The sequence below is a fragment of the Trichosurus vulpecula genome, chromosome 4, assembly GCF_011100635.1.
Source record: "Trichosurus vulpecula isolate mTriVul1 chromosome 4, mTriVul1.pri, whole genome shotgun sequence".
NCBI classification, from domain to species: domain Eukaryota; kingdom Metazoa; phylum Chordata; class Mammalia; order Diprotodontia; family Phalangeridae; genus Trichosurus; species Trichosurus vulpecula.
The window spans coordinates 208,187,772-208,200,558 of NC_050576.1; the positions used below are offsets into that span (position 1 = coordinate 208,187,772).

Sequence of the window (12,787 nt, forward strand, 5' to 3'; positions counted from 1 at the left end):
AGAAATCGAGGCATGTGGAATGGTTGAATCAGCAACATTAAAGGAGAGCAAAGAGACACATTCAGTTTCTCTTTAATATAAGAAGTAATTATTGCTGAGTTCTTTAGGAGTTCAAGGTCTGCTATTTTGAGGTGAGTGCATATGTGTAGTAGGCAAGGTTGTGTGAGCGTGTGTGTATGTGTGTGTGTGTGTATGATACTATACTTGCCATACTGACTAAATAAAATTTATATTAAGCAAAATTATTCAAACCTTTCTTTTTATCTGATATAATATCATATTCAAAATTTTGTGGCATACTTAGCAAAACTCATAGCACCTTTGTGTGCTGGGGGAATAAGCTTTTATTAAGCACTTACTATGAGCAAGCTTACTTTGCTAAGTGTTTTACCAATGTTATCCCATTTGACCCTCACAACAACTTTGGGAGGTGGATGCCATTATTATCCCCATTTTACAGCTGAGGCAACTGAGGCAGACAGAAGTGACATGACTCTCCCAGGGTCAGATTTGAACTCATGTTCTTGAGTCCAACACACTGAGCCACCTAGTTGCCTCATAGTTAGATGAGAAGCACTAATGTAGGGCCAAAAGATACTCTTAGTAATAAATACAACCGTCCTTGTCTTGTTTCCTCAGCCTCTGCTAGTCTAGACAGCTAGGTTATTACTTATCTGTCAATATTTAACCAGCTGAGAGGTGTGATATGTTATTTGGCCACCAGGTGCCCCAGATCCCTGTGAGTAGTCTACTTTCATCAACTCCTACCTCCCCCCCCCAACCCCCACCATTGCCATCATCATCACTTTTACTCTTTTGTTCTTTTTTTCTTTTTAATCAAATTAACCAAAGGTTTATCTATGCTATTGTTTTTTTCATAAAACCAGATCTTAGTTTTATTTATTAGTCCAACAGTTTTCTTAATTTCAATTTTATTAATCTCTCCTTTGGTTTTCAGAATTTCTAATTTGGTATTTAGTTGGGGATTTTTAATTGGTTCTTTTTCTAGCTTTTTAAATTGCATGCCCAATTCATTGATCTCCTCTTTCTCTATTTCATTTGTGTAAGCATTTAGAGATATGAAACTTCCCCTAAGAACTGCTTTCCCTGCATCCCCTAAGTTTTGGTATGTTGTCTCATTATTGTCGTTCTCTTGGATGAAGTTATCGATTATTTCTATGATTTGTTGTTTGGCCCACTCATTCTTTAAGATTAGATTATTTAGTCTCCAATTAATTTTTAGTCTCTTTCCATGGCCCTTTATTATATATAATTTTATTGCATCATGATCTGAAAAGGATGGATTTAATATTTCAACCTTTCTGCATTGGATTGCAAGGTTTTTATGCCCTAGTACATGGTTAGTTTTTGTGTAGGTGCCATATACCACTGAGAAAAAAGTATATTCCTTTCTAGCCCCATTCAATTTTCTCCAGAGGTCTACCATATCTAACTTTTCTAAAATTCTATTCACCCCCTTAACTTCTTTCTTGTCTATTTTATGGTTAGATTTATCTAGTTCAGAGAGGGGGAAGTTGAGGTCTCCCATTAGTATAGTTTTGCTGTCTATTTCTTCCTATAACTCCCTTAGACTTCTACTCTTTTGGCTAGTGAAGGACTTATCTGTCTCTAAGTTAAATGTAAGTCTCTTGGTTTGGTTTGTAACATACCCTTCAAATAACACACACACACACACACACACACACACACACACACACACACACACATGAAAATAAAAGAAAAAAAAGTAAATCTCTTCCTAACACCTTCAGGCCCCATCCCTGCCTTCCTCAGTTATAGAATTTGACAATTTTCCATCGCTGTGATTTTTTTTGAACACACTCAGGTATCAAAAGAAACACAAGCACACAAAAAAGACAAAGCTTCAAATAGCAGGAGGCAATGTTGTTGCAGCTTTGGTTAAATTTTTCTTTCTCCCCTCTCCTCCCAGCTGGTCTGAGGAGATTGGAAAGGAAATGGATGGTGAGGAGGTTAGAAAAAAAAAAAGCAAAACCCCAGCAGGAGTTTACTCAGCAGTGTTCTGAGTCAACAGGGGGAGAAAGAAACTCTGGCCTGGAACTCTGCTAGTTCTCATCCTGACAGCAGTGCTATTGATGGTACCCCAGGTAGCTCTCAATTTGCTCTGCCCGGCACAGTGCATCTGCTCCAGATATTGAACACCTCTATGTCCTCAGATCCTCTATTCCTTTGCTTCCCCCAGTTTATAGCAAGTCCATGAATAGCCTCACAAAGTGATCTCATTTCCGTTCCTGCTCTGCTTTCCCCTGCTTGCAATCCCTGGGATAATTCATCCCTTTCCTGCTCTTTGCCACATGGTAGGAAAAACACAGGAGTCTGGTTGTAAGCTTCTCCTTATTTAAAAAAAAAACTAAGCCCACGAAAAGTCTTATGTGCAAGTCTCTCCAAAAGCAAAGGATATAGAAACCTGTGAATGTTCAGAAATGTATGCCCAACACACCCTTCCTAGCTTACTTATGTATCTATGATCCCTATACCATAACCCTCCTGGGAGGTCTTAGAAAGCTTGGCTATATTTTGAATTCCTAAGGGATGATACTATGTCATTTGTGAGGGGCTGTCACAGTGAGAATGTAGACAAAGAATAAAGAAAAGCAGAGCCATAAGTTGGGATGGTAAGGGGTCCCTAATCATGGAAGTCACCGGGAGCAGAACATAGGATTAACTAGACAAGTAGGCTATTGATAAAACTGTGAGGAGGTGAGGAGCAGAGCTCCATGTTATACTGTTTTCCCCAGTTTCTAGACAGAACCCTAGATAAAGGAAAGCTTCTTTTCCAAACTTTCCCCAGAAATGAGGAGACTGGGAGTGAAATCATTTGGGTAGTGTTTTTTGAGAATGTTTCTAACGATTATTTGTTCCAGTTGAATGCTTTTGTAACCCCTACCCTCAATTCCCATGACTCTCACAGTCAGCCTATTAGCTTCCCTCTCTGCTGCTTTTCCTCTGAGCCTAGTGTTGGCCCTGTTAGGGCTTCTAAACTAACTGCTACCCGAAAGAACTGCCTGAATACTTTCAGGAAAATTCCACTCTTGCTACTTTTCCTGGGATCAGTTCCTGGTTGTGGCAGGCACACCTCTGAGGTTGGGCTTTGGGATTTGGGGGCAATGCCTAGATAGTGAGAGATCTGCCTCCTCTCCTCCCTTTTTATATTTTGAATAGGTCAGAGTGAGTCAATCAAGATGAGCAGGCATAGATAGACTGTGATCTGTTTCCCAGATATTTAATTTCTTCTCTTTATCCCCACTCCCAACATGCCTATCTCCTAAGTTTCAATTTTACTGTTGAAGGCACCACTTTCTTTCTAGTCACTCAAACTATATATAGTGTCACAACTATAGTCACCACCACAACCTTGCTGACCTTCACATATGCAATCAGTTACTAAATCCTAGTTCAAGATCTCTTCACCTGCCACCTGGATTATTACAATAGCTTCCTAATTGATCTATCTACTTCAAGTCTGTCTTTACTTCTTTTTTTTTTTTTGGCAGGGCAATTGGGGTTAAGCGACTTGCCCAAGGTCACACAGCTAGTACATGTGTCAAGTGTCTGAGGCAGGATTTGAACCCAGGTCCTCCTGACTCCAGGGCTGGTGCTCTACTCACTGCACCACCTAGCTGCCCCAAGTCTGTTTCTACTTTAAACCACCCTCTGCAGAAGTGCTTAAGTGATTTTCCTAAAGCTCAAGTCTGATCATGTCTTCTCCTTTGGGATCAAATATTATTTCATCTCATCATTTCAAAATATCTATTTTGTGTGTAAGTTTTAAAATGTATATTTATAGTCTAGTAGTATGTATATATGTGATTTATTAAAAAAGCAACTAAATATATAAATATTGGGTGTGTACATTCAAAACTTTTTTTTTGCCAATGGGGTGTGTGAAGAAAAAAATTTGGATACCACTGACATAGGGTTTCACAATGCAGTGGTTTTACATCATTGAGGTACGCTAATTTATAAGATACTCCATGTTGCCCAGAATTTTGAGTACTACAGTGATGGAAAATGAGCTACCCTAATAGACACACTTATGACATTTCAAATTAATACCCAATTGCACAGTCAAAAATTAAACCTGATAAGTGTATGAGATTAATGGTTCTGACATTTGCAGCAATCACTGGAAAAGCCAGCAGTGGACTATCAGTAAAATCTTTTCAGGACTTTTGATTTTCCCCTATGTCATTTACTTCTTTTTGAACACTGACTCTCTCTGTGAATTAGGATTGCTAACAAGGAAAAGTTCATTTCGACTGATTAATGAAGTTGACCATCAAATCGAACTATAATTCTTGTTACTGATAACTTTAATTCTGTTCTTCCTTTTAATTTGTTTGTTTTGTTTTTAGATTATCCTCCTGGACTATGACTTAAGAGGTGTTACCTTTCCTGATCCTTCAGGAGAGTCATATCTAATCCTAGCAACATTTTTCATATTGCTTTTTGATATTTTTTTCTATTTGGCGTTGACATTGTACTTTGACAAAATCTTGCCTAGTAAGTATGAATGTGGTTACAATTCAATTTAAATTAATCTCAAAACTTTGTTTTCTTTCTTTCAAAGTATTCTCTGAAAATTTGATGTTTCCACGTTAACAAATATTTTCCACTGCAATGATATGTTATTATCATAGATAGAATGATTTCTCAATTTAGAGCAGGATAGATCATCTTGAGGAAATTGCTAAATTCTTTTAATTATTCCAAATGTCTCCTAGAAACAAAGGCCCATCTTTTTAACATCAGTATTCTACTGGTAGTGTTATAATAATAACAATGATAATAAATAATAATAGCTAACATAATAATAACTGTGCTATAGTTACTTCTTTATAATTATTATCTTATTTGATAATTATAATAATTACTATAATATAATTAATAGTGACACAGGATATATAAGTAAATATAATATATTAATAGAATATAATAAAATATATAATATAAGTAATAATTATTATAATTATTTCTTTGTAATTATCTCATTTGACACAACAATCCTAGGAGGTAGATGCTATTATCCCCATTTTACATATGAGAAAACTGAGGCAAACAGAGATTTTTAACTTGCCAAAGTTCACCTAGCTAGTAAAGTGTCTATGGCCACATCTGAACTCAGGTCTTCCTAACTCCAGGCTTAGCACTCTATCCCAGGTGGCTCAGTGTTTAAATGGCTGAACTCTGTTGCTATAGTCTCTGAAGAATGAAAAATGAGCAATATTTAGTCGTTTAGGTGGGCACAGTGCATCTAGTGCCAGGCCTAAGGTCAGGAAGACTCATCTTCCTGAGTTCAAATCCAGCTTCAGAAACTTATTGGCTATGTGACCCTGGGCAAGTCACTTAGCCTTGTTTGCCTCAGTTCCTCATCTGTAAAATGAGCTGGAGAAAAAAGAAATGGCAAACCACTCCAGTACCTTTGCCATGACCCACAAGTGGTTATGAAGAGTCGGACACAACTGAAAAATGACTGAAATAATTTAGAGGGCAAAAAAGAGGTCCACAGTGGGTATAAATAGGCTGTGAGGCATTATAGGGGTTGTTCCTAAAGTCTGGGCACATAGGAAAAAATGAATATTTTCAAGAAATGAAATGAATGAAATTTTCAATAACATTTTATTTAATTGGAATATTAACAAATAACATCTTCAATATGATTTCCATCATTTGTGATGCAAAGGTTGATGCGCTTTGCAGGATTCACGTGAACTCGATGCAGTAACTCCACGTGGCTGTCAATTTTAGCACATTCACTCTTTATGCATTCAATCAAGTGTGTTGCATCTGTGATTTTCATTGAGTACACCTTCTCCTTTAGCATACTCCAGAAAAAGCAGTCAAGGGGCTAAGGTCTGTTAATATTCCAGATATTTCAAAATATGCATTTTTTGCCTATGTGTCCAGAGTTTAGGGACACACTGTATACACAGAAGTAGGGTAAAAGATGTTACCAAATAGTTGTATGACCAAAAATGAAGATGGGCTGATTTCATCGTGATGAGAGTGAGGGACGGCTGATGGACAACCTGTATCTTACACTATCTTCCAGCGTCTAGAGAAATAGAGGAAATCCTCCAACATGTTGGGTACGTCCTTAACAGCAAACATATGGGAAGACAGGAGTCATACAAGGTGGACTAGGTTATTATCTGCATTATTGCAGTGGATATCCACATTGATGAGATCATGGATCCATCTGAGGTAGGAGTCCAGGTTTTGTTGAGAGGCAGAGAAGGACCAGAGTGGCTGCAGCACGGTTTGGAGCTGGATGGGCAGTGATGTGGTACCCCAGTTCCAGATAAGATAAGGTGAAAGCTCGCCTTTCAAAACCCAACTTAGGGTGCAGTGCAGGGGAAGGGATCGTCTTGGCTCTCTGCATATGGCTCAAGTCAATTCAACTCAACAAATAATTATTTAGGGCCTACTATGGGCTAAGTCCTGAAAATTAAAAAAAAAAAACCAAGATGAAAAGTAATTCCTTTCCTTAAAAAATTTACATTCTCTAGGGCTGATGAAACATTTACTCGTATAAGAAAATGCAGGGTAATGTGTCCAGTCAACAAACATTTAAGAGCCTACTATAGATACTAGTGCTAAGCTATGGGAATATAAAGAAAGGCAAAAACAGCGCCTGTATCGAGGAGCTAACAGTGTAATGGGGAAGACAACAAGCAAACAATTACGTACAAATAAGGTTTATGTAGGATATGTTGGAGACAATCTCAGACAGAAGGTACTGACATTAAGAATCGGGAAAGGCTTCTTGCAGAAGGCAGAATTTTAGCCGAGACTTGAAGGAAGCCAGAGAAACCAGGAGGTGGAGTTGAGGGGAGAGAGAATTTCAGGCACAAGGGACAGACAATGAAAAGACAGAATCAGAAGATGGAATGTCTTGTGAGAAGATAAAGGAAGCCAGTGTCACTGTGTCACAGAGTACATGGAGGGGAGTGATGTGTAAGAAGACTGGAAAGGTAGGAAGGCGTAGAAAGGGTTTTCGGAACCAGAGTGTTCTATATTTGATTCTGGAGATAATAGGGAGCCTCTGGAGTTTATTGAACGGGCAGGAGGAAGGGTCAGTAAACTGCTCAGACTTGTGCTTTAGGAAGATCAATTCAGCAGCTGAGTGGAGCAAGGATTAGAATGGGGAAGAGATGTGGAGAAGGGAGATCAACTAGCAGGCAACTGTAATAGTCCAGGTGTGAGGTGATGAGAGCCTGCACTGGGGTAATGACAGACGTGGAGAGAGAGAGCACAAAAATCTAGAAGGATTAAGAAATGCTTCTTAAAGGAAGTGGCACCTAGATTGAAGCTAGCTAGATCATCATGTGCTTCCTGTCCCTAACTGTGGTTAAGGGGCTCTGTCCTGGGCCCTCTTCTCATTAAACACTGTATGATCTTTTTTTGCTCCCATGGATTTAGTCATCGTCTTTATGTAGATGGCTTCCAAATCTATACATCCAGTTCTAATTTTTCTCTTAAGCTCCATATCCTAATTACTAACTGCTATTAGATATCTCTGTCCAGATGTCTCATAGGCATTTTTTTCAAACAACCTATCCAAATAAATCATTATCTTCTTTTTAAAAATTAAAAATAATTTTATAGTGTTTTATTTTTTCCTCCGATTACATGTAAAGGCAAGTTTTAACATTCATTTAAGAAAATTGAGTTTTCTCCCTCCCTCATCTGCTCCTCCCTAAGACAGTAAGCAATTTGATATTGGTTACATATGGGCAATCATGTAAAACATATTTCCATGTTAATCATATTGTGAAAGAAGAAACAAATCAAAAGGAAAAAAAATGTGAAAAAAATGCAGTGAAAAATAGTATGCTTTGATCTGCATTCAGACTCCATCACTTCTTTCTCTGGATATGGATAGTATTTTTCATCATGAGTCCTTTGGGATTGTCTTGGATCAAATCATTATATTCTGCCCTAAACCTATCCTTCCTCTAGATTTCCCAATTTCAATTGAAGTTCACTTTTCTTCTTGCCTGGACCATTGTAAAAGCTCCTCAGGTGGCCTCCCTTCATCCAGTCTTCCTCCTCACCAATCAGTCCTCTACACAGTTGCCATATTAATATTCTTAAAGCAAAGGTCTGATCATATCATTCCCTTGCTCAAGAAGCTTCAGTGACTCCCTATTGCCTCTCTCATTAAGTAAAAACTCTCCTTTTCATTACTTAAAGCTCTTTACAATCGAGTTCTAGTCTTCCTTACAGAGTGATTCATATTACTGTGTTTCAGCCAGTGTGTTTCACTTGTTATTCTCCATTGATGACATTTCACCTATTACTTTGGTAGGGTCCACTTCATGGGAGAGTCTTGATGTGGAAAAGATAACTGTACAAGACATACATTCATCGAATCCAAGGTCATCTTGGAGGGGAAAGTTAGAAAATCTACATACTAGTTCTGGCTCTGCCAGTAACTGGAGAAATTGCTTTGCCTTTCTGGGCCTAATTTTTCCTAATCTGTAAATTAAAGGGGTTGGTTTAAATATCTCCAGGTTCTCAAATATTCTACCAGTAGACCAAAAAAATTTCCAAGGTTGAAAGACTTTTAAAAATGTACTTCTAAAAATAAGGGATGCAGGTTTGTTGTTGTCTTTTGTTCTCAAAGAGTAGTAAGTTTACACAGTATTTTTCATACATATTATCACATTTGATCCTAACAACAACCCTGCAAGGTAGGCAGAGCAAAAATTTTCACTCCATTGTATAAATAATGAAATAGAGGCTCAGAGAGCTTAAACAATCTATCTAAAGGTGATTTAGGTAATAATGAAGCCAAGGTTTTGAATACAGTTTTTCTCATTCAAACCTACTGTTGTTGTTCAGTAGTGTTCAACTCTTTATGACTGCATTTGGGATTTTCTTGCGAGGGTATAGGAGTGGTTTGCCATGTGCTTCTCCAGTTCATTTTACAAATGAGGAACTGAGGCAAACACGGTTAAGTGTTGGAGGCTGGATTTGAACTCATGAAGATAAGTCTTACTGATCCCAAGCCCAGTGCTCTAGCCACTATGCCACCTAGCTGTCCTCAAGTCTTGTGGTCTATCCTCTATATGCCACTACAAAAATACAGTACACTATTTCCTACAAACTTTAGGTAAATTGCATTTCATTTTCTTAAAAATTGAATAATGTACATTTTTAAAAATTTCCTTATGTTCTCTTCCTTCTCTGTGTTTTCATCTTGAACACTATCCTGGCCAGTGTCCTAAGACTGCAAAACCCTTGAGAGCAGATGTTGTCTTTCACCTTTCTTTGTATCCTCAGGCACAGTGCCTGGTACATAATAAGCACTTGATAAATTGATTGACTAGCTAATTCATTTCCTGGATCATTTCATGCATTTTCTGGAACTATTTCTGCCTGAAACCCCTCCACTTTGGCTTAATCAATTAATATTCACCAAGGACTCTTAAGTTGCTTTTCCCTTCTACTTTTTTCCCCTAAAACAGCACAACAGATTGTGGGAAGAAGCCTTATTCCATCTTCAACACCACCACCATGATTAATGGATGGCTTGAGGCAGAGTCACATGGGAGCTGCATGTACTAACCTCAGCCCAGGAGGAGAGTTCCTGGACATGTTTTGCTTTTCTTCCTCCTCCCTCCCCTCACTCCCACTCTTATTTTAGGTAGAAAGGGGTAGAATTTCCAGGAAGACCCTAGAGAGAAATTTAGGGGACTGTTCAGTTGTTTAAGTTGTGTCTGACTGTTCCTGATGCCATTTGGGATTTTCTTGGCAAAGACACTGGAGTGATTTGCCATTTCCTTTTCCAGTTCATTGTACAGATGAGGAAACTGAAGCAAACAGGATTAATTGACTTGCCCAGGGTCACATAGCTTGGAAGTACCTGAGATCACATTTGAACTCAGGTCCTCCTGACTCCAGGTTGAGTCTTCTTATCCGTCCTATTTACTATCAGATACACTATCTGCTACCCATTTGCCCTATTTATACAAGTTACCCTAAGAAATACATGGGATCAAAAGGAATATAAAAATAAAAAGTTACATGTTATGCAACATGAGAGATCAATATATGCTACCTTGGTATAGGTTGCTTTAATTATTGCGATCTGACACATCCAATATTTAATTCTGTCCCTATTAGATGAATATGGACAGCGACAATCTCCCTTGTTTTTCCTTAAGTCTTCATTTTGGTTCCAAAAGCAAAAGGCTGTTCATGAGGTTCTGGAGAATGAAATCAACCCTGAGCATTACTCTGACTCTTTTGAACCAATATCACCAGAATTCCATGGAAAAGAAGCCATCAGGTAAACCATTTTTCAAGCATATAAATTAACACCACAGGTAAATAAGCTAACCAATGCACTATAGCCAGCTTTAGATGAAAATTTGAAGTATCCATGATATATCTTTTCTTCTGAACTGGTCTTCTGAAAGCATAATTGGTCCTTTCCGACTCCTATTTCACAGGAAAATTTCTGTAATATGTACATATTTCAACACTTGAATTTATTACATCTGTGTAATAGTTCTTAGCACAATTTTATATTGCCCATGAATATACTTCATTTTCTTTCTATTTAACTTCTGTCTTTTTCCTTGTTCTCCTTTTCTTCTTCTCCCTCTTGTTTCTTACTCCGTCTTCTATTTTTTCTAAACTAATCTTTTTTTCTTTTTTCTCTTCCCTTCCTATTTCTTCCTCCTCTCTTTTGAGATGGGAGTATAAGAGAGGACACTGAGAAATAAGGGGCCAACTTAAATTTGAAGAGAATATTGCAGTCATGTGTATCTTTATTTTATATTTTATTGTATACCATTTTAAAATTGATTTAAAAAATTAAACATGCTTTTTCTTTTAACAAACAAGTTTAAGGACATGGAGTATCTCATTTGGTAGTGTTATCTTTTTAGAGTATTTCTGGGCAACTCTAATAAGAAATTCTTCTATAGTGACTATTATCCCTTTTCTCCAAATTATACAACTGAATCTGGGGAAGACAGAACACTCCTTTAATCCTCTATGGCATGGGAGGCATGGGATTCTTCTGATCAGTGCCCAGTCAAGGGATTGGATGATGCTGACATATTATCTTCTCCAATTGAGACATTTTTTTTGATTTGTTTGTTTCTTGAGGACCAAATGAGTGTTTCAGAGGCAAAGAGCCTGGTCAGGTTCTCTTTTACACTGTTAATTTTCTTCCAATATTTATCTATTATATGACTCCTGGAAATAGAGGGGAATCTAGGACTATCCCTTCTCTGACTCTTTTTGAAATTATGGGGTTCCTTTGGACACAGGACTGACGAGACTAAGGTGTTTCTATACCTTGTATCTCCTGTGCCCTCTACCCCGCAACTCATCCCTCCTTCCCATCTCTAGCTAGAAGTGTCCTGAGAGGTAAGATCCCCAGGGGCCAACCAGGGTTAGTGTTTTCTTTCCCTCCCCTGTATCTTCCATTCTGTACCCTCTGAAGTAAGAGGTTGAATATTCTGTGCTTTATACTGAAGATGGACTAAAAAACATCTCTGTATATATGGAGACAACAATAAAACCACATTGGGCTATTAAAACAACAGCAACAACATAATATAAGGAGAATGATTAGGAAAGGGTGAAAAGCAGACCAGAGAGCAAGGATAAAGGACAAATAGATGGGAGTAGGCAAAGAGAAAACCCCACATTTCCTAGGAGCCAACCTTTCTCAAATACATAAAAGATGAGTTTGTCTCATCTGTTCTACAAAGCCCTCCAGGGCTACTGCAGCCCATATTAAACTCTTCCTACTCTGAACAACTAAGTGATAAGTGCCCTTATCATTTAAATTATACAAAGTAGAATGTAAGAATTTAGGAATAGTAAAAACGGACTTTCATCTTGTCATATGCTCTTATGTGTATAATTGTAAACTGATTGAGAACAGGGACCATTTCTTACACATCTCCTCTATCTCCTATGATATGTAGCACAGTTTAAGGAGTGAAGTAAATACTTCTATTGATATATACAAAATTGGCATAGAAACAGATATAGAAAATAGAAGTTAATGGTCACTTTTTTGGATGAAGCGCAACCAGCAGAGTCCCCAAAAGTGGTTCTGGTAACAGTTTCATTGGGCATTGTTAGAAATATGCTTGACACTGAAATTTAGGTATCAAGCGCAATTTATTATTATTGAGGAATCCAAAAGAATTGGGCTTAAGTTCCTGGCCTAGAGCGGACTCCACCCTTCTTTAGGAAGAGGAAGTGGGGAATATAGGAGTGAGACCAGCTTTATTCTGTTAGACTGACACAGATTGATGTACCATCAGCTCAGTACCTCCCTTCAGAGAATGGATTGGTCTGCTCCCTTCTGGGTTACAATCTTCCCTACACACCCTCCACATGCAACTCCTTGGTATGTTTGCCCCCTTCAACTTACATCCCATGTTCAAAAATGGTAGAAAACTCCTCCCTGTGGGTGTGTAAGGTAATATTCAATTAGCCAATTAAACATGAGTAGCCATTTAACCCAGTTTTCTCTTCAACCCTGACCATTATCTCACTGGTTTAGACCAGTTTTCCTAACATCCTGAATCTATGGTTTCTGCAAAACCACAAACCTTATTCTGATTGGCTGGGGACCCTCATCCTTGTTAATTTTTATTCCCGTCTTTGTTCAAGCTGACACTTCATTAATTATTCTGTGGAACTTAATTAACTCTTCTGTGGAAACCTAACTTTCCCTAACTTTTACCAATCTCTCACAGCATTTTTATAA

At 37.9% G+C, this 12,787-nt stretch overlaps 1 protein-coding gene across 1 annotated transcript in view; it reads left to right on the forward strand.

Moving 5' to 3' along the window:
• Window positions 1-12,787, forward strand: part of LOC118848058 (ATP-binding cassette sub-family A member 10-like) — a 118,390-nt gene that overhangs the window by 26,198 nt on the left and 79,405 nt on the right. The window contains exons 9-10 of the mRNA XM_036756797.1: window positions 4,395-4,542; window positions 10,171-10,336. Of these exons, the coding sequence (XP_036612692.1) occupies window positions 4,395-4,542; window positions 10,171-10,336 (314 nt within the window). The remainder of the gene's footprint in view (window positions 1-4,394; window positions 4,543-10,170; window positions 10,337-12,787) is intronic.